Raw genomic sequence first — 22,102 nt, forward strand, 5'->3', positions numbered from 1 at the left:
CTGAGCTCAGATGCCTACACTCTGGTATCTTTCAAATTTCTCCAGTAAGCTATCTTATAGCCTTTCCATGTGTTCCTAACACCTTATTCATGCCCCAGTCCCCGATGTATACATGGTTCCCTCCTTTGCCTTCTGGTCTAGCAATAGGAAACTTGTGTGGAATGCAAAATCCTGGGCTCCACCCTCAGCAGTTTGTACCAGACTTTCAGGGGACTTGTGCACACATGCAAAAGGAGCACTGATGCCTACTGCACTGGACCACCTGTGCAGGAACAGATAGCTGCAATCTGCAGCCCTCTCCGTGGAGTATCAAGAGTATAGTGCACCGCACCTTCAGATCCTTCTGTAGCATCCTCTCCCTGTGCACACTGTGCAGCCAAAAGGAGCCATGACAGCTTGCAGTGACAGTAGGCAAATTATAGCCCTTTATAAATACTATAGTAACTTACACAACAACCAATTTATCGGAGGCACCCTGCTGTACATAAGAAAAACACCTTTTACTTTAATATACAGCTCTAAAGAATCCTTTATGCCCCATAACAGGGTGTGCTACAGCATCTCGTTTTATGGTCATTCATTCATTTATTCATTTATTCAGTAAAAAAAAAAAACCTTCCAGCACCTATTATGTGCTAAAACATCAGCTAGGCATTGGATCTGACACTGAAAAACCACGGCCACAGTCTAGTCAAAACGACAGATGTTAAATTGAGCAAACAATTGCAAGAACATGAGATGAGTCTGTGAACAGGATGCAAGCAGGTTCCAACTCAGGAATCAAGAGGCGCCTCCCTGAGGAGGAGATGTTCCTTGGATTTAATGAGGCAACACCTAGCTTCCAGGAGGGAGGAAGAGGAGCATGGGAAGGACTCTGGGTATCCCAAGCAATGGTTTTGCATAGGTAAAGCTGGCAAAGAAAGAAAAGGCTGGATGCTAAAGAAATAAAAGAAGCTCGGGAGCATTCATTGGTCCTTGGAGCTAGGAGCCCAGACTGTGGGAGGAACATCTGGTCTTGGAAGGACTCAAAAGCCATATATGCCAAAGACCAATAGTATTATGATGAGGTACCAGAGAGCTGGTGGGGGTTGCAAACAAGGGATTAATGTGACCAGATACACATTAAAGACACTATTGTATGGAGCTTGGGAGATAGCTCAGTCAGTAAATGGCTTTCCACACAAGCAAGAGGATCTGAGTTCAAATCTCTAGCATCCAAGTAAAAAAATAGGCATGGTGTTTTTAATCTGTAATCCTAGCGATGAGGAATGGGGAAGACAGGAGGATTCTAGTGGGTTTGCTCAACCAGTCATAGTACAGGGAACATTGAACTACAGATTGAGTGAGAGACCCTGTCTCAAAAGAATAAGGTGGGGTGGGCCACAGGTAGACACTCAATGTTGACCACCATTCTCCATGTACATGAGCATGTGTGCCTCCTGTCACACAGGAACACACACACACACACACACACACACACACACACACACACCATTACTTTGTACCCTATGACAATACAACAACCTAGTATCTTTTCGTATCGTTCCAAACAATGCACTGCCAAACTGCTCCTTGCCACAACAAAAGATGTCACTGAGAACAAACAAAACCCATTAAAGCGATTTTAATGAACCACCCATAATAGCACCCTTCGCTGAAGTTTGAATATAGTCCTCTGCTTCTGCCCCTTGCGTTTTCTCTCCCTGAACTCACTTAATAGCATGCATAAATCAGGTCCGTTGACAGGTACACACATGGCTTTTAATATCCAACAAGGCACATGAAACTCTGCACACTTGCCACAGGCATTTGAGAGATGACAGCAGACAAGAAGGATGAGGAAGCACAGCTCCTGGGGTGGGGGTGGGATAATAAAACCTGGATCTGCAACACGAGAGGAACACGAGCAGGAAGAATCAAAATGGGTGGACCATGCATTTGTTACTGTTGTCAGCCCTCTGTGTGCATGTATGCACACACACACACACACACACACACACACGCACACACGCACCCCAGATAATTGTGGTTCAGAAATGATTTTTAGAGCTGGATGCAGCTTCGCATACCTGTAATCCCAACATTTGGGAAGTTGAGGCAGAAAGATCACGAGTTCAAGGCCAGCCTGACTGCCACAACTCCCCTCAAACCAAAATAATTTAGAAATACAAGGATAAAATGTTGCATATTCACCAAATGCATGGACACAGAGAACTAATTTTCTTGCCATTGCTCTCTGTGGTGGTGTGAATGAGAATGTGCCCTATAGGTTCAGAGGTTTGGATGCTTGACCTCTGCTTGGTGGAACTGTTTGGGTATGTTTAGGAGGTGTGGCCTTGCTGAAGGAGTCATGCTGCTGAGGGTAGGACTTCTTTGATGTTTCAAAGTCATGTGCTTTCCTCAGTTCACTCTCTCTCTTTCATGCTTGCTGTTCTAGATGTGAGCCCTCAGCTTTTGCTTCAGTTGACATGCCTGCTGCTTGCTGCCATGATAGATTCTAATCCTTCTGGAACTAGAAGTCCAAATAAACTCTTTTCTTCTATAAATTGCCTTGGTCATGGTGTTTTATCACAGCAATGGAAAGTAAACTAATAAGCTCTCTGAAAGATGTAAAATAACAACTTTTTATATTTATATATTATTAAATAGTTTTGCTTATAAATATAATATGTATTTATATTATATGTCACTATTAAATAATGATTATTAATTATTATAATTAAATACCGATGCTAGGTATTAATATTATTTTATATTAATATTATGCATTTATCTGTTATGCTGATTATTTATAAATGTTTATTAAATATTTATAAATATTAAACATATATTTGTATATCACTTACTTTTAATATATATAATAGCTGATCTAGAAATGATTTAAAATAGGATATGTGATATAAGAGACTTGAGTCTCCATGAATTTTGGAATCCTTGAACCAAAACACCAGATACTGTGGGATGAATATATTTCTAAATCTATCAAGGGAGATCAAGGTGGAAACCTTTCCACTTTGAGCTGGAAACACAAGCCCTAGTCTGGTTATTGCATTTTGAAATACATTATTAAACCCACATGATGGAATGCAGGATATTGTGTGGTTAGAAATAATACCAAGGTAGAATAATTGAAGGCTCTTGTTGACCATTACTAGCAATTATTTAATTACATAATTAATATAAGAATTATTGATATTAATGACTTAATAATTGATGGTACTGGTATTACCAATGATAAAGAGCTACTTTTTTCTGTTGTCTATGAGCCAGACACAGATTAGATGTGCATGTACATGCCCATGCACACCAAGTGTGTGTGTGTGTGCACACGCGTGCAGTACAGGCACATGTATATATGCAGGTACCCATATATGTGCAAAAGCATGTATATAAGCCAGAGAACAATCTCTGATGTCATTCCGCAGGAGCTATCCAATAGGTTTTTTTGAGATAGTTTACCTTATTGTCCTGAAACTCTTCAATTCAGCTTGTCTGGTTTGTCTGCAAGTCTTAGAGAGCCCCTGTGTCCACCTCTCCAAAACGAGATTAACAGCATGAACCACTGCGCTGAACTCAGGTCTTCATGGTTATATGGCAAGGATTTTACCAAATGAGCTACGGCTCAGCCTGTGAACCTTTTATGTTCATGATCCTTAGTGGAAATAGTCACAAATACCATCTCAGTCAGAAGGAACTCCTAACTGCTCACAAATACTACTAACAGAAACTGGCTAAATGTTACCCCTACTTGATCCGTCACTACCCCAGGAGGTTACAAATTGGCAGTCCGCGGGCCACATGTAGGCCATAGATTTGTTTTTATTTGCCCTGAATGCTGTTTAATTTTTAAACCTTTGTTGCCAATTACAAAGAAATCGTGAGATTTCTGTTAAGAAGTCCTGGTTCCCAGCTTCTAATGGAAGCATGAAGCCTGGGCCTCTTCACCCTGGCGTTCCATCCTTCTCCTGTCCCTCACAGCCTGCCTTCTTTCTTTGAAGTACCTGCAACTCAGTCTGTGATGAATGCCAAAGTCACCACCCCACCCCCAAATGACAGAGGAAAGGTCTCTCATGTAACTAGCTCTTCTCTCTGCCACCTTCCTCTGGCTTTTGCCGCTCTCCCCTGCCTGAGTGATTCTCTCAGCCTAGAGCATACCTCAGATTCCCCGCAGGGCTTCCTGGACTCACAGCATCAAACGCTGCTACAAGACTTCCTGATTCGGGCTGTCTAGGATTGGGTCCTAGCCATTTAATATGAGCATGGTTCAGATGGATGCTTCTGCTACTGGCCCAGGGACCACCATTTGAAAGTCACTGCTCTGCAACCCAAACACGAGCTCCTAATGTCCAGTGGGTTCGGTGCTAATGAACCTGGGCAGAATAAGGAAAGGCGAGGTTCACATTTTGAGGCCTTACAAGTAGTCTTGCAAAAACTAAGTGGAGGGGGCATTGGTGAGACGACTTGGGGGGGGGGAGGTTAAATGCTTGCCGTGCAAGCATAATGGCTAGAAGAGCTTGGATCTCCTGAATCCATACAAATGCTGTGTGTGTGTGTGTGTGTGTGTGTGTGTGTGTGTGTGTGTGTGTCACAGTCCACTTGTAATTCCAGATCTTAAGAAACTGAGACAGGACCCTCCTATCAACCTGGCTAGCCAAGCCAGTTCTATCAGTGATCTGGGTTTATGTGGGAGACCCTGTCACAGTGAAGAAGGTGGAAAGCAATCAAGGAAGAGTCCAGTAGCCAGCTTCAGGCCTCCTCATGCACATGCATACCTCCTGGACACAAATATGCTCATATACTTACACACACACACACACACACACACACACACGTCATTGCCTTACCTCAGAAACCCCAGTTTCCTGAACAAAGAGTTTGTCCACCCCTTCCAAATCACCTTTTGATTTATTCCCAATGGGCTCAGTAAAGGCAGCTGTACTGCCAAGGACATGTGGCCCCATCTCCACCCCAGGACTGAGCACAGACGCTACCTTTAAGGAACAGTACTACTAAGTTGCCTCCCAAAGATCTTAAACCCAAGACATTAACTACTCTGTGGCATCGCTTCCCACCATAATCAATTCTCTTTGAGAACCTATCGTGTACTGGGCTCATCCCAAGTGCCTGAGTGTATCACAACGATCCTCCATGCAGAAACCATTGTCTCGCTACACTGCAGAGGATGACAAATAATAGGTCAGAGAGCACTTGACGAGTTTTACCGTCTCTAAAACAGTCAGGAGACAGCGGCTACTCACTGTTGGTCAGATGCTGTTAAGCGTGCCATGCTCCGGCCTGTGTTATTGTCTAAGATAAATGACACGACACCCGTAAACATCGTCATATGGGTGTGCTTTCAGGAGGGGCTTGGTCAGGATGTCAGGACTCCAAATATAAGCTCACAAGTCTCCAGAGGGTTTAGAGTGGGTGGGTCTCTGCTGGACATTTTGGGAAGACTGGTCAAGTATTAATCTAGAATATTCAACAATGGAGAAAAGTCCCAGTCTAGAACTGATTGCTTCCATTGGGGCTGGCTTCTCAGCACTCAGATGCATTCAGCAAGAGGCTCAGCAGGGGGGCTGCCAGGCTGTAGTTCTAGGCATCCGGAACAAAGAGACAGGGCACTTTTATAGGCTCTTGGGAGAGCCACCTGGGAGAGTTTCTTGTCCTTTTTCCCCTAGACTTTCTAGAATGCTTCCAGTGGAGTCAGACTGTCCAGGATATGGTTCTCCCTTCGTCCCATCCTACAGCAGTAGGGTGACTGTGGTCAGAGCATTTAACCTCTGGGAGACTCTACTTTCTTCTCCCACCTCCAAGAACAATAGCCAGCCTTCTAGGCTGTTGTGAGGGTTTAATTAGATGCTGTATGTAAAGTGCTTAACACTAGCACATAATAAATGCTCAAGAAATTAACAATTATCACATCGAAATAACTATCATTATCACCTTCCTCACCTGAAAACTGAGACCCCCTACAACTTCAGGTGCCAATGACAATGTTTATGTTCACTTTTCAGCCTCCTTCAGGAGTTTCACAACATTGTAATAAAGTCTCCAGGTCTGCACTGTACTTAACATTAACAAAGAAATACCCACCCCATAGAATCACAGTTCTGATCCACACAGGAGCGAATGCTCACCCTCCCACTCCAGAAGCTGGCAAGAACCCTACCAGGTCTTTGAGGTGGCAAATTTCTCCCATGGATTATAGGAGAATGGGAAGTGTTTATTCTGTATGAAAGCCTATTTACATCCAGCCTCCAGGAAGGTTGTGGGTCAGGAGTCTCAACCTTTGCTTCCTGTTCCTTCACCTGGGGAAAGGGCTGGCAGGTGAACTGCTCTCAGTTACCAAATCAGAGGTAGTACTGTATGTTTCTGAATTCAATTGAAATACCATTGAGATAAACAACATGACCTTTTCAATGTCAGTCTGAAGAGAAAATGACACAGTTGAACTGAGGAAGGAAGGAGGGCAAAATTAGATTCTTCATCACAATTCTAGAATACGTCTGGACTCTGCTCACCCAAGAACCATCCCCCACAAAGGTGTCAGCTCAAACAGTTGCAGTAATTGAATCAGAGCAGCAGCAACAACAACAACAACAAAACCCTCCATATCAATTGCCTTCCCCATTATTTACAGAGGCCTGGCTTTGCAATAGAAATCTCCATGTTGGTATCCAGTGACTTGGAGCAAATGGGGAGGGAGGCACCCACAGACATATTCAAGTGGATGTGTTGATGTGCACACCCCAGAAAGCATTCAAGGCACACACCCACAAAAGAAAGAACATTTTGTATCTGAGGACTAGCCAGCCAAAGAGGGGAGTTTACTTACAGCTTTTGGTTTATATGGTGGCTGAATCTCCTTGCGTTCGAGTTTCTCCCAGTCAATATACCGGAAAAATGCATGTTCTTTAATGTCTCGTTCCCCTTCAGGTCCACAACCCAGACGCTTGCCTGGGTGTTTGGTCATTAGCTAAAAGAGGGGAAAAGAAAAGAAAAAACATTGAACTGATTGCAGGCCAGGAAGTGAGAGCCGTGAGAAACAGTTATTCCAATGATGGAGGAGAGGAGCCCAGTGTACCGGTCTTACTGTTGGAGGGTTCATCCCAGTGACAGTTTCTTAGCCAGGTCTAAGAGAGAAGCCTAAAACGATGCCCATCCCAGAGCAAAATCCCACAGGGCTAAATCAAATCAAAGCTCCAGTGTGGCCTTGAACTTCACATTAAAAATGTCACAAGCTCCGTTTGGGCTCAAGAATGAGTCTTGTGTGTTACTGATGCACCCAAGGAGGACAGTTGCTATATCTTCAAAACCCCTTGCCCTCCTGTCGTGAGGAACACTGACATTTGACCAACTGGAAGGATGCATTCATTCAGAGGCTGTTTGCATTTCTCAGCAAAGCACTTGTAAAACGGGGAAAAAAGAAACAACAAACAAAAGAAAAATATTAGTCAAATGGACCCAAGTTTCAAGTAATTACTTTCAGAACGCTCATTAAATAGTCAAAACCTAGCCTAGCTCATTTTCCCCGAATCACACATCACCCTCCGCTGAGGTTTCTTCGGTGTTCTGTTTAAATTACTTAATTATCAAAACTCCCCATCTTTGCGTCTGCCAGCCAGTGCTAAATAACAAGATGAATAGATGTGGAGATGAAGCCAGCCAGGCTTCCTGTTAGAAATGAACCTGAAGCCACACGCGAGGGTCTCTGATCTCAAGATGCAGGCAAGCGAGCAGATGAGAGAAAAATGGAGGAGGTAGTGATTCCAAAAGAGAAGGGAAATGACTCGGAGAGGACGCAGAAACAACGGAAAGGAGTGAGCTGCAAAGCCGAGCTGACACCAAGCACCCCAGGTTTGCCCACGACTGGACGACTGTGGCTAAAGAGGGAGCCCAGTAATTCATTCTGAACTGCTGCACGTTCGACTTGATTCCTGCCTGTGAGATGCCCTACAGCCACAGGCACACACTGTCCGTGTATGCTTTATCTCCCAAGGAGCCAAACTACCTCAAACTCAGTGTTCCCAGATCCTTTCCCCACTTGAAATGACAAGGCAACTGTCATTTGAGACATTTTGAGAACTCAAACAACAATAAGGACTTACAGAGTGACAGGTGGGATCTGGTCCCACTTCAGTTCCCTCCAAAATTTCGTTGTTTTTTTTTTGTTTTTTGTTTGTTTGTTTGTTTTGTTTTGTTTGTTGTTTGTTTTTTTGTTTTTCCCAAGACAGGGTTTATCTCTGCTGCTTTGGAGCCTGTTCTGGAACTAGCTCTTGTAGACCAGGCTGGCCTCGGTCTCACAGAGCTCCATCTGCCTCCGCCTCCCGAGTGCTGAGATTAAAGGCATGCACCACCTCGGCCCAGACAAAATTTGGGTTTTTAAGAGAAATGGGAGCCAGGCATGATGCTGTAGGCTTGTGATCCCAGCACTTCATAGCTGAGGCAGGAGGATTGCAGGAGCCCAAGGTCAGCTTGAGCTTCATAAGGAAATCCTGTACCAAAGTGGCAGATGAGAGAGAGAGAGGGAGAGAGAGAGAGAGAGAGAGAGAGAGAGAGAGAGAGAGAGAGAGAGAGACTGGGGACAAATGGCTAACTGTGATGCCTCTAGCATACCACCAAAGCACACGCTGGCCTCCAGGCTTACTCAGTACCCATGGCTCTTCTCACCTGCCCCCTATCCTAAATTTCTCCGGCTTATTTTTTGCCCCCCTCTCTCTTGCCCTCTTCTCTCGGTCACCTTTGTCTGTACTTTGTTCTCTTCCTCTTTCACCCGCCCCACTCTCTCTCCTTTCATGGCTTGGTTTAGTCGGCTGGTCATGCTCAGTGTACTCTTTTCTCTCCCTGCTCTGGACTCTTCCAAATGTCCCTAACTGGGCTCTCTCGTGTCTACATTAAAAACCTTCTCCTCAACCACATCTTGGAGTGGTCATGTTCTCACTTTATACACTCTGCATGTGGTTTTCCCAGAGGTATTTGTGGTCTGGCTTGGTCAGGAAAAGTCGATGGAGGGCAAGCAAATTAAGTCAAGCCTTGGCATTTACGTTGGGTTTGGATGGATAGAAAGAAAGTCTAGGACAGTGCTTTTCAACCTTTTTAATACTGTGACCCCTTAATACAGCTCCTCATGTTGTGGATATCCACAACCATAAAATTACTTTCATTGCTACTTCGTAACTGTAATTTTGCTACTGTGATGAATTATAATACAAATATCTGTGTTTTCCAATGATCTTAGGTGACCCCAAAGGGTTGTGATTCACAGGTTGAGAACCACTGGTCTAGACAGTCTCAGCCCCAGTAACAACAACACCAACACCAATAATGTTTCTGTGGACTGAGCACAGTATGTGTCTGTGCTAAATGTAGCCTAGCCATGATCTATAACTCTTGAATCCTAAAGAAACACTCTGAGGCTTCAGCAACTATTTTCCCTGTTTTCTCGATAAGGAAACTGGTCCAGAGAAGTAAAACCATCCACCTAACATCACACAGGCAAGGAGACGAGCTAGGTGAGTGTGTGGATGTGTGTATACATTTGTGTGTGAGTGCATGTACATCCAGAGCCCAGAGATCTGTCTCTCATGTCTTCCTCAGTCAACTCTCCATCTTGTTTGCCTGGAACTCCCCGAGTTTAGCTAAGCTGGCTAGTCAGTGAGCCCCAGGAACCCTCTGGTCTCTACCTACCCATCATTGAGATGCTGGATGTGTGCCACCATACCTGGCTTTTTTATGTGCGCTCTGAGGATTGAACCCTGGCCTTCATGCATGGCAAGTACTTTACCCACGGAGCCTCCTCCCCAGCCCCAGGGTCGGGTTTTGAATAGCTCAGCTCTCTCAGCCCACTGTAACTCAGTCTCTGTTTATTTTTACTTCAATTTGCCAGCCTAGGCTTCTGTCCGCGTTCAGCATACTGGCCATGGAAATCCAAGCAAACCTTTTCTGCTTTCATGCTGGAAAATAGGTTTTTTTTTTTAAAATAAGCTAGACATATACAAGAAGATGGTATATGTGGGAAAGATGTCTGTTTTCAGATCCCTTGTAGGCAGGGAGACGACATGCAAAGAAGCGCCACTGTAGGCACACAGAGCGGGAGGAGGCTCTGCCTGGCTCCCACACTCCACTCTGGAGCCTGAAGCCATGTAGACAGCTGGATGTAATCACCGTTCCCATCCCGGCTCACCTCCCAGACTCCTCTCCTGGGGCCCTCTGCTCTGGGGGAAGCATTTGGCTCTTGGTTTAAGCATCACCCCTACTTCGAAGGAGTAGCAGCCTCGAGGAGAGAGCCCACACCGCACTCAGCCCACTGACCGTAGAGCACTACCCCCAACACTGACAGCAAAGAGAGTCACTCCAGCTCATCATGAAGGTTATGGACCCTGGATTGATAGGAAACCGCTCCACCAGGCAAAGTGCTAATTGGAGCTGAAGCTGAAGGCAGCTGACCTGGAAAACTTTCTCTCCTCCATGACCCACTTAGAACCCCCCAGCTGTCCAGGCAGGGATGGACTTAGGAAGTGGAAGCCCCCTGAGCGTGCATTGGACACCTACTACACACTAGCCATGCAACAAGAGTCCTCTTCCATGGCCTTGCTCAATGGTCTGGGAAATGGCTCATTGAGTACTTTTATTCTGTTTTTAGAACTGAAGAAGAAGAAGTCTAAAGATTCAAGGGAATTGCTCAAAACCACACACCTAAGAAATGATAAGATGCGGATTTACGGGGGCCCTTTGATCTCCTAAATCCTTCATTTTTCAAATTCCCCTGTTGCAGGGGGACACAAGCTCAAATGCCAAGAGGAGCCTGGCACCAGACAGAGTAGTGACAGCATTTGTCATATTGGAGATGGCCTGAGGGTTCTGGAGCAGAATCCAGGCGCTGGTCTAAGTGATTTATAGGCATTAACTGGTTTAATCATCAAAGGACCCTATGTGCAGTGCTGTTATTGGCCTCAATCCATAAATCAGGTCAAATAGCTCCCCCACGATCATAGTGGCTCATATCTTTGGACTTGAGTTTGAACCCAGATGAAATCTGGCTGTTAGGTTTTTGTTTGTTTGTTTTTACAAACTGGAGAAGGCACATCCCATCTAGAGGGGACTGTGATTTCCAATCTTACGAACAGATGCTTTGTAGGAATGACAGGCCAACGTGGCAGCTGAAAAGCTAAGGGTTTTAGGGAACATCTAGACTTTCAGATGTTGGGAATCATTAAACAAAGTCTTCGTGATTGACTTTCACCCACTTCCCTCCTGACAGAATGTCTCCAGAAGCCCCATTGGCCCCTGTCTGCAGCCTGTCTTATCGTTGGGCTTTGTCAATGCTCCGGATAAACCTTTGAATATCTTCTGCACTCCTGGTTTTCCTTCTCTCCCTGCCTCACACCCTCCAAGGGAAAAAAAAATCTGGAACCAATTTAACTTGAGACTGAGGCTAATTCACACGTGGCTTCCCGGGAGATGTCTACATCCTCACTCATACGGCACAAACACCACGCTCAGGTGACTGGCCAGGTGGGAGTTCAGGTTGTGTTACAAGGTAGTTTCAAGCTGTGAGGTTGACCAAGCTCATGTCACCGGGGCCAAGACTCAGGCCGAGCTGCCTGATTGCTGCTCATTTCCTTAGCCAAAGTCACCATAGACAGCTTCTGACCAGGGTCAAGAAGACTCGGGCTGGGTAGGGCAGGGGGAATATGCAATATTTCAGAGAGCTATGCCTACGGCCCTAGCATGTGTGGACACACAAGGGGAGCCCGGCACTCATGCATGGCCAGAGTCTAACCTTTAGACCTCACCTTCATTGTTGGCTGATGGGAAAGACTTTGTAAATTTTCAGTCCTTACACACAATTCCCTCTGTCTCAGAGTGCAGCTTTCACACTACGGTCATGGTTGAGAGAGTGCATCCTTTGGACAACGTGCTTAAAGGCAGTGCATTCTGAGCCACATTGTGGGGCAGGGGTGTGGGGTGTGGGTGGAGTTTCAGAACACTAGCACGCAGACTCAATCTCTGGGATGGGATAGTCTGAAAGGTACAGGTTAGAGCCAACACATGATGTAGCACAAACAGTCTTTACCCGTAAACTCCTGTCTGACTTTCTTCACAGGTACCATTTCCACCAATCGCAGGCATGTAACTGTCTGTGCCCTTTCAACTGTGTGTATATGTGTACATAAGTGTTTGCACACCTGTGCACTACAAGATGCGGGCAGCTTTGGGAACAGTACATTTAAATCATCTTATCCAGGCAATCACTTAAAATCAGCACTGCCTGGAATTTTCTTACAACAAAAGCCATAGAATTTTAATATTAACTGGACATACAAACACAGTAGAGCAGGTAAGTGGACCACACTACGCCTTTGCCATGGTTCCAGTTCTTGGGCAGAGTCTCTGTGTCTCCCATCTCCTTCATTCCATAAGTATATCCTTGTGTAAGGCTTGGGACTGCTGCCCAGCCAAAAGCAAGCCTCTAGAACATAGTTGCTTTTACAGACCTTGGCTCAAATGAGAAGGAAGCTCTCTTATTTGGGAGAGGACAGCTTCATAGCTGGGCTCTGGTGTTGGCAGCAGAGCAACAGACGTTAAGCCTCTGTCGCCTACTAGTTGGGGCGCAGCCTGCACCCCTTGCATGGTAGTCCCGGCCTTGAGTGCCAAGCAACTTACCCCTTTGCAGATGGCCACAGCTTCCTTGGACATGGACTTGGGATATGCCACGTTGTGCTCCATGATGGACTGGAAGAGTTCATCCTCGTCCTCCCCTTCAAAAGGCGCCTGTAGAGCAGAGGGCAGGGTGGGAGAGCAACCCTTGCCTGGCCCTCCTCCCAGCTCTCTCTGACCACCAGGGCTTCCTTCCTACTCTCATCTCAAGGTGAGACACGCCAGGGCTTTCATGAGAGAAAAGATGATCAACAAACTTAAATAACCCCAAGGCCAGGAAAGTCAGAGGTGCTGAGATGTATGAGCTATGACCGAGCAGTCACTTTCTTCAGAGACCATGTGGCTGGAAGTGGAGGACTATTTTCCTACAGATCACTTAAAATTCAATTACCTGGCCAGCCAGCATTTCATAGAGCAGCACTCCAAATGCCCACCAGTCCACAGACTTTCCATAGGGCTGATAAGCGATGATCTGGAAAAGAGAAGGCACCCTATCAGAGCGGCAGGCAGCCCTATGGCTGGAGACTGAATCCACAAAGGAACAGTGGACTAGCAATGGGGCGGAGAGTCTCAGGTATGGTCCTGACCTTCTGTGCAAGGTGACCGTGGCTGACACAGTTCCAGATTTGAGCGGGGTCTCACAGAGTGAACTGAGAGGACAGGGTGTACCCAAGCTGTTTCCTCACATTGGATGCTTGGGGAACGAAGGGCACACATCGCGAAGGCCCCTGCAGCTGGGCAAACATCTGTGTGTGCCACCTTGCCTTTTTAAGCACCGGGGGTGGTGTGATGTTTTGAATTTCTGTGTATGACATTTTACCGAGGAGCAGCTATTTTTGTTTCTCACTATAGAGTAAAAACATCTACACAATAATGTTGATATACTTAACGCTACTGAACCACATACTTAAAGACGGTTAAGATGGTAAATTTTACAATATGTGGGATTTTTGTTTTTCATCTGTTTGGCTTATTTAATTTTTTTTTTTTTTGAAGCTGGGGATTCAACTCAGGGCCTCATGAATCCTGGGTGGCTTACGCTGACCCACACTCACAACTCCGTATGTTTTTTTTGAACCACGATTAAAAATATAACAGTTTTAAAATGTAAGCGTATTTGTGATTCTTTTGCATCTGGTTTTATTCAGAAAGTAGAGAGAGATACGGTAAAAAAAAAAGTATTTGTAAGAAACTATCCATAATTCTTTGTCAAGAGAAAAATCATGACAAACAAGGTCTGTCCCCTGCTAGATGAGGTGTTTGTTATTGATTGTATGTTAAATGGGATATGTATCCATGACTACATAGTAAAAGGGGTGTGTATCTATATCTGTATATTAAACAGGGTGTGTCTTCTCATTAAGCACAGGCACTTCGGAGGTGGACACTGTTAGGATGCAGGCATTACACTGGCCCCTGTCACCTGGCAGGATGAACCCAGAGAGGACCCTGGCCAGCCCAGGGTCCCATGGCTGCTGCATTACTTACCTTGTCTGTACACAGGTGCAAAGGTCCCTTTAAGAGAGAAACTCCGCCCACCCCATCTCTCTCTTCCCACTGCTCTTCTAAAGAGGCAGGCTGGTCCTTGCCTCTTCTTCCTCTTCCTCTCTGTGTTTCTCTTTCTCTCTTCCCTCCCCCACTCCCTTTATCTCAATAAGACTCCCACATAAGCCCTGTCTGCATGGTGTAGTTGTCTCCCGCCCTCTGTGAGGACTCTGGCTCTCACCGGCCAAGGTCTCTCCTGTGCTGTTTTAGAACAGACACTCCATGGAGTGTGCTGTTCACCCTGCATCTCCCTCTGATTTGTCTGTTGGCACACTGGTTGCTTTTTAAGATTTTATCTTTACTTTGAATTATGAGTGAATGTATCTATGTATGAGCACATGCATATGAGTGCGCTGGCCCCGGAGGCTCGCTCAATTCCCTTGGACCTCAAGCTATAGGAGTCATGAGCCACCTCATAAGGGTACTGAGAACCAAATTCAGGACCTCTGGGAAAGCAGTGGGCATGCCTAGTCACTGAGTCATATCGCCAGTCCCCACCGTTGGGTTTTATCTCTGCAATGGATCCCACTGAATGTATATACCCACAAAAATCTGTCTTAAATTCTCAATTGTCCAATTGCTTCCATAAATTAAATAATCAAATGGCACCTATGGCTGCCAGGCTTTGATAGCTGTGTGACTACCATTCAGCGTGTAGAGTGGAGAAGCAGCTGTGTCAAAGGCAAGGACGACACAGCACAGGCTGAGGGCTGAGCTTTGTGGGCCAGAGGGTCTAACGGATCCTATAGCTACTTGCCAGTATGGCCTGAAGGAAAGGTACTTAACTTCTACAGACCAGATACACTATGCATGCACTGGGGTGGTTGCAATGAATGAGATCCTGAACACCTCTTATTATCTCATCCTTCAGGTTGCCTTTCGTTCGAAAGCTCTGTAATTCAGTTATTGTTTGTTTTACTCAATAAAGGCATTGGAGCAAATGTGGTTATAAAGACAATGTCTGCTTCTTGAAGCCTGCCTCCCACCCTGGCTTCTGCCTCCAAGTCAGAAACCCACAGATGATGGTCAAGGATAAAGACTTCTATCAGCTAAGAGTTCCAGGGCTCTGCAGGACAACATGGCTATGGCAGTTAATAACAATGAGTTGCCCTCTGGAAAATTACGGTGACTGCCAGGGGCTGGAGCACACACCTGCAATCCTAGCACTTGAGATACGAAGACAACAAGATCGCCATGAGTTCAAAGCCAGCCTGGGCCACACAGCAAAACTGTGCTTGAAAAAGAAATCACTGAGAGCCAGTGAGATGACTTAGTGGGTAAAGCGCTGCTCTATGAGCCTGGTGACCCGAATGCAATCCCAGAAGCAGGGGATCCAGCTCCAAAGAATTGTCCCCTGGCCTCCACAGGTGTGTGTGTGTGTGTGCGTATGTGTGTGTGTGTGTTGTGGCCTATGCATGCCCACATACATAAACAATAGTAATATTTTTTAACTGCTGAGTGTAGATTTTAAGCAAAAAGTTTAAGTACGTGAGTTTATACATATGCAAATGAGCTCGACTTAGCCCTTCCATATACAAAACATGTTGTACACTATAGCTATACATATTTTTTATTGGGAATTTAAAATAGACAAATAGTGAGACAAAAGAAGAAGTAAATAAAAAATGTGCTCTGAACAGAAGTGACAGCAAGGCACAGCCTCTGTGAGAAGCTTCTCGGTGACCGTGTTTTCACACCTTTAAGGTCCTTGGTGTTTTATTTGCTCCTCCTGACAGCCCAAGAAGTTAATCCTTTCACCAAGGAAAATAGAGCTGGGAAAGTGAGAGATGCTGCCAGAGGTGCTGTGGCTAGTCCAAAACAAAACCTGACCAAGGGCAGAGTCCCCTGACAGTGAGCTGGAGGAAGAGGCGGTCAGCAACTGCGCAGCTCAGGGTGTGGTGTCCTCAGCAGCCCCGTAACCAGCCGGGACTGGCCGGAGACCGTGACCCGACAGGGATTTCTGATTCAAAGGGTAAAAGGTGACATTTGGGCCTCCTAAAGATTTGAAAGCTCCCCCATGACTCTAAGTATAGCAAGAGTTGGGAACTAGGACACGCTGAAGGAAGGAGACACCCAGGGACTATGCCAGAGTAGGTCAGCTACTACGAAGAATTAGTTGAATGGTAACCAGCCTGAGTGTGCCACACAGGGATACGCAAAGACACATATCTCGCGTGCGGCGCGCATCAACGACACACAGACTGGAGCATCCTTACCCTCGGCAGCATTTGAAATTCATGTGTCATCTCCCAGGCAGATTTCCTCTGCCTCTACATGAGCACCCGTGTACTCGCAGGGAACACACAGCAGCACTCTGGGTGCTACCGCCGCTGTCTATGAACAGGGCTGTCATATCTGTTATTCCTTGTTTGCGTGTTTCGTTTTATTCTTAATCTTTCATTTGTGGAACGGTTTTGCTAGGTAGTTCAAGTTCCTCCTGTCTCAGCCTCCTGCGTGCTTAGAGGGCGGGTGGGTACAACCATGCCTAGCTTGATTTTATTTTATTTTGTTCTTTTACCAATAGGTCTTGAAAACATGTCATTTTTTTAATTTACATTTAACTTTCTCTCTTGGATTGGTGAAGAGTGATATTTTCTAGGACGTGTAAACCACAGTCTCCCTGCTCTCGTCCTCTTGAGGGACATTGTTTCAGGTGAGTTCGCACAGACATGCTTTGATCTTTCCAAGGTGATACGTGACCTCCTGACCCAAATGTGGTGTGTGTTGGTAAATCGTTCCTTTATTGACAGTCATAAATATTGAGGTTATCTCTTATTTTTCATTATTAAGAAATAATGCTGGGATGAAGGAAGAACTTTGGAGACATGCCCCTTCTCTGTGTGTCTGTGTGCATTTATCTCTGTGTGTAACCTATGTTTCTAGAAAGGAGCTGCTTGAACACAGAACATGTAGATTTTCAACGTTATGTCTCGTTCTTTAGCCCAATAGGGAACCTTCGAGACAATTCTTGTCTATCAAGTGATTGACAGCTAACAATGAGAAGAACAGTCCTAGGATGCCCCTCTCTCCAAGACTCTGCGACATGGACTCACCAATTACTACGCCACGTCGTGTTGGGAAAACCTAGTGGTTGATCGCTTCCTGCGAGTGGGAGGGGACTAGTTAGATAAGACGTCACCCTTTCACCTTTATCTTCATCCCGGGAAGACAAATCTGTGGTCTCCTAGAATGCATCCACGACACAATGTAGCACAGCTGCGTCATGTCAGCCCCAGAGGCTCTGCTCCCTTTCTGTCTCTCGCTCTCAACAAACACTCCAATGTCATAATCAGGAGGCATCATATGGCCGCCAGCCATCGCTGCCTGATGATGGATGTGTTTTTACTGATGTGTGTTGGATCGTTCTTTGGAGCTGTATTTAAAAATTCTCTTAAGTCCTGACACATTGGGAGCCTGAGCTGCTGATGATCCGCAAGTGAGAACTCCAAGAAATGACTTAGAGAGCAGGAGCCGAGCGAGTCTAAGGTGCCCAGGTACCACCCTCAACCCTTCTGAGGTCTCTCACGGCCGGCCATCTGGGAGCAGGAGGGACACCACTGCCGGGTGGATGTGCGTGCTCACCTCTGGGGCGATGTAGTCCGGGGTGCCGCAGAAAGTCTTGGTGGTCACCCCATCCCAGATGTTCTCCTTACACATGCCAAAGTCCGCGATCTTGATGTGCCCCTCAGAATCCAGCATCACGTTGTCAAGTTTTAGGTCACTGTGGCGGATATAAGGGTTTGGGAACTTAGTCACATGCTGCTTATTTTAAGTCAACCGACGGTTCTTCAATATGAATACATCACGCGTCTGTGCTGGAAATTTCTAGGACACCCATGTAAAATGAAACAGGCTTGTTCCTTGGGCAGCTTACAGTCTGGCAGTGGGAGTATAACAAAGGGGCCACCAGACCTCTGTGTTTTCTCTCTCTCCAGAGTGAGCTGGGCCAAGTGTATCACTAAGACACAATGCAACAGTATCTCAGGGAAGAGAGAAGTCCTTAGATGAGCAAAGAACACAGAACAACCAGCTGACTCCAGAATCCAAGAGTAGCCCACGAGTTACGCTTTACACCTCAGACATCTTCTGTTCTATAAGATCTATTTTTCATGAAAATAGTATTTTTAAAATGTCTCTGAAGATCATGGAGTTCAAAAAACCATAGACTCAGAGAATTGCTTTAGCTCCGAGTATTCCTGGCTCTTCTAGGATAAAGGTCAGTACTCAGGAGCTCCAGCTGCCCCTTCAATCAATAGGTATCTGTTGCATGTCTACCATGGGTCAGGCACTATTCCTGGGGCTCAATGCATTAATTACGAATGCAAAAAAAATAAGCTTATTTCTCTTATTCCAATTAAACCCCAGTGTTGAGCCAAGTAACTAATGTCTCACTCTGGATTCTGATTGGCAAGATGGTGGAAAGGAAGACGACAAAGAGATAATGACAGTGGGAAGGGAGGTCGCTGTCAGACAGGCTTCTTAGATAGCGAAATCGGGGCTCTAATCTAAGGAGTGTGTGCGCTGAGCTCACCCCTATATTGCCATCTGTGGGAATGAGGATGGGATCGTGTTCTGGGAAATCCCTGCCTGTCTTCAGCCTGTAAGACTGCGTCCACATCCCGTGGGCTTATCTATCATACTTGCTTCTTCCTAAATACCTACTCCAGTGTCAACGTGCTGTGCACCAGTGTGTAGGGATGCTTAATGGGGCAGACTGTTCTGGTCCTGATAGAAGACAAGGAAGACCAGTTCTTCAGGAGGTTTGGAACCTACTTCCTAACTCAGAGCTCTCCCTCTCGGAGAATCTTGATCAGGCTCTGAATGCCCATGGCACGTTCAACTCTTTCTTTCCTGATTCTCAAGTCATGCAATGGGGTTGGTGATGCACTTGACTTCTGGCCCCAAGAGTGATCTGATGCGACTGTAGTTGTCAATGGAAATAGCTGCTCACAGCGATTGGTTCAACAACAGCCACGTGAGCCATTGGAGAACCATCAAAGTCTTGACACCATCCTCGTTACCCTGAGTAAAGAAGTAAGCTCTTTTACTCTGGGATGGCGCAGGTGCTAAAATATAATTTTAGAAGTCCCAGAGTCCTCTGATGAAGAACAGAAAGCTAATAAAGATAAATCAGAGCCTATAAGGGCACATGCTTTCAGGTGTGTCCACAGACTTCTCCATGGCAGCCAATAAATCCCTCGGCTAAGTTAAGTGAGTCTGAAATTGAGTTGATGTAGTCCCTCCAGCGGAGTAGATATCTTAACAACATATCCTGACACCTCCTATCTGTCTGTGAGGTCTCTTCACCCCAGAGGAGATTGCACCCATCGCAGACAGCAACCTTCCCTCCCAAGGACCTTTGGCATCACCCACAGGACCGATCTTAGACAGTTTTCATACCTGTCTTCAAGGCATTGTCTCTGAATGCCGGGCTAGAAACCACAAGTGCTGCACTATGTAACAATGAAACACACCAGATGCAAGTGTGTGTTCACTACACATGACACTTCTTAGCTTGACTGGATGCCCAGACACAGGCAGCTGGGGCAATTATCCTGCTCTAGGTGAGGGCTACCACAACCAGCGTTTGTCTGTAGGTGGTGGGGATCTGAACCCAGGTCTTCTTGCCTGCGCTTTGTCCACTGAGCTATCCCCTCAGCTGAATTACTTTGGTTGTAGTTTTCCCCTGTATCCAATTCTTAGTCTGGAGGGCTGGAACGTTTATCTTGAAGAACTCCATTAAGGAAAATCAGCACCGACCTCAGAGTTGGTGATCAATAAACCAGACACTAAGCCTGACAAAAAGGATCTTTTAGCCTCCGCTGACCCCCGTCCGTGTGTAGCATGCTCCCCGGAAAAGGAAAATTGAAAAATTTGTCATCTTCTTTCCTTAAGAACTGCACTACCCAGGACGAGTGCGGTCAGGGATTTCTAAATCATGCATGCTCTACTTAGGCAGCATAGCCCTAACTACACTCTAAATATCCACCCTTATGCCCACAGGTAAGTGTAGTCCTCACCCTGCATCAAGAAAACTTCTTTTTGCAACAAATGGAAACAATTACAGAAAAGCATACTCAATAAAAAGACAAAGTTGTGGGGCCCAATCACAATGGCTACCTCTACAATATAACTCCCACACCCAAGGCTCAGAAGAAGGGGTGGAAAGACTCTATGAGCCAGAGAATCAGGGAGTTTGCTGGAAGATTGCGTCTCCTAGTAACATCAGAAGCTACACCCATAAAGTCTCACCCATATGACTTGCCCAAATGTGAGCTGACAAGGACAACAACAACAGACATGCCAGTATGGATGGGAGAACCCATACACAAAGAACCACAGGCAGCGAAGGAACACTTAGCGTGGGAGAAATAATCTTCTCCAAGGAAGAGCACACCAATTGGTTGGTTATCCAGCTCCAAATGATCACTCTGAAAACATGCATACAAGTCACAGTCTACAGACTGAGCAGGTTATACTAATGTGTTTGGAAATATATGTGTGTGCACAAACATATGTGCAGCAATTAATGAAAAAAGAGACCATGAATTTGAAAGAGAGAGAGGAGAGGTATATGGGATTGTGTGGAGGAAAGAAAGGGAAGGGAGAAACCATGCAAGACCCATGCTATCAAGTAGAGATCTAAATGAAAAAGGAAGAGATTTGTAACACTTGAAAATATTTTTTCACTGTAGAGGACGTGTACATGAAATCATAGAATTATACATATTTTGTCATGCATTTTTTTACAACTTTACAATTTTCATTTGATTATTAATGTCTAGAGCTCTTTCAATTGAGTTTCTTAATAGTGAGCAAGAGAAAACAACTTTAATGAGTTTTTAATATGGAAGGGAATCTAGAGAAAGGTATCGAGGAGTTGACAGAATCTCTGAGGAGGATGGAGAACACAGCAGGGAGGCTTCACAAGGCAGAACCATGCCTGGTCAAAATGCAGAGTGGGCACGGCGAAGCTACACTGACATTACCACTAAATACAGACATTGCTTCTTGTTCCATGAGGTCCTGAAGCTGCACTCTACAAGTTACTGCCCACATCTGCTTCTCCTCTTGCCGCTGGAAACCAGCTGCAGCTGGTGACAGTGGCCATTTTCAGCTATGGTTTTCTTTGGTCACCAGTTTTCTTGACCTACAGTATTGGGTGACTACAACCGAATGTCTAAGTCTGAGCCAGGGGTTTGTCCCTGCTCATAGAAGCTATGTATGCATGCATGCGATCATTTCATATCTCTTTATTTTGAATATAATATCTCACTATGTAGCTCAGGTTAGCTTTGGACTCATCATCCTCCTGCTTCGTGTTCCCATGTTCTAGGGTTATAGGTATGTAGAGCTACAGTTGGGTTTCTAGTCTTCACAGTGAGAAATGGACTTTGTAAAAAAAAAATCCACCACATTAACAAAAGAGAATGAAAAGGGGAATCTATTGATAGAAAAGAGAGATGAGAGATAGATAGGTAGATAGATAGATAGATAGATAGATAGATAGATAGATAGATAGATAGATAGATAAACAGACAGACAGATAGGCAGGCAGACAGGTAGATAGATAGACAGACAGACAGACGGACGGACAGACGGACGGACGGACGGACGGACGGATGAATGGATGATGGGCAGACAGGCAGGGTAGACAGACAGACAGACAGACAGACAGACAGACAGAGCATTTTAGAGAAAAGACTGTCTTAGGACCTGAACTGTTCATCAATTCCAAATCTCAAACCGGATCCTGGAATGCTGAAAATGAGCCTTAATCCCCATCTTAGCAAACACGAACTCAGTTTCATTTCCAGGGCTGGGTTGTCTTTTAATGTGTATTAGTTAACAATTAATCTTCTCAGGAGCCTGGTTTGTTCTGTTCTTTAAGAGG

The 22,102-nt window shown here is 45.5% G+C and overlaps 1 protein-coding gene across 2 annotated transcripts in view; it reads right to left on the bottom strand.

The window, feature by feature from the left end:
* Positions 1–22,102, bottom strand: part of Prkcb (protein kinase C beta) — a 344,919-nt gene that overhangs the window by 27,061 nt on the left and 295,756 nt on the right. For both annotated transcript variants that reach the window (XM_087908489.1, XM_087908488.1), the window contains exons 13-16: positions 17,791–17,929; positions 13,055–13,135; positions 12,670–12,777; positions 6,839–6,979 (exon numbers count right to left, since the gene is read on the bottom strand). In XM_087908489.1, coding sequence (XP_087764615.1) covers positions 6,839–6,979; positions 12,670–12,777; positions 13,055–13,135; positions 17,791–17,929 — 469 coding nt within the window. The remainder of the gene's footprint in view (positions 1–6,838; positions 6,980–12,669; positions 12,778–13,054; positions 13,136–17,790; positions 17,930–22,102) is intronic.

This window comes from Myodes glareolus, chromosome 7, assembly GCF_982192425.1.
Source record: "Myodes glareolus chromosome 7, mMyoGla1.1, whole genome shotgun sequence".
Taxonomy (NCBI): Eukaryota; Metazoa; Chordata; class Mammalia; order Rodentia; family Cricetidae; genus Myodes; species Myodes glareolus.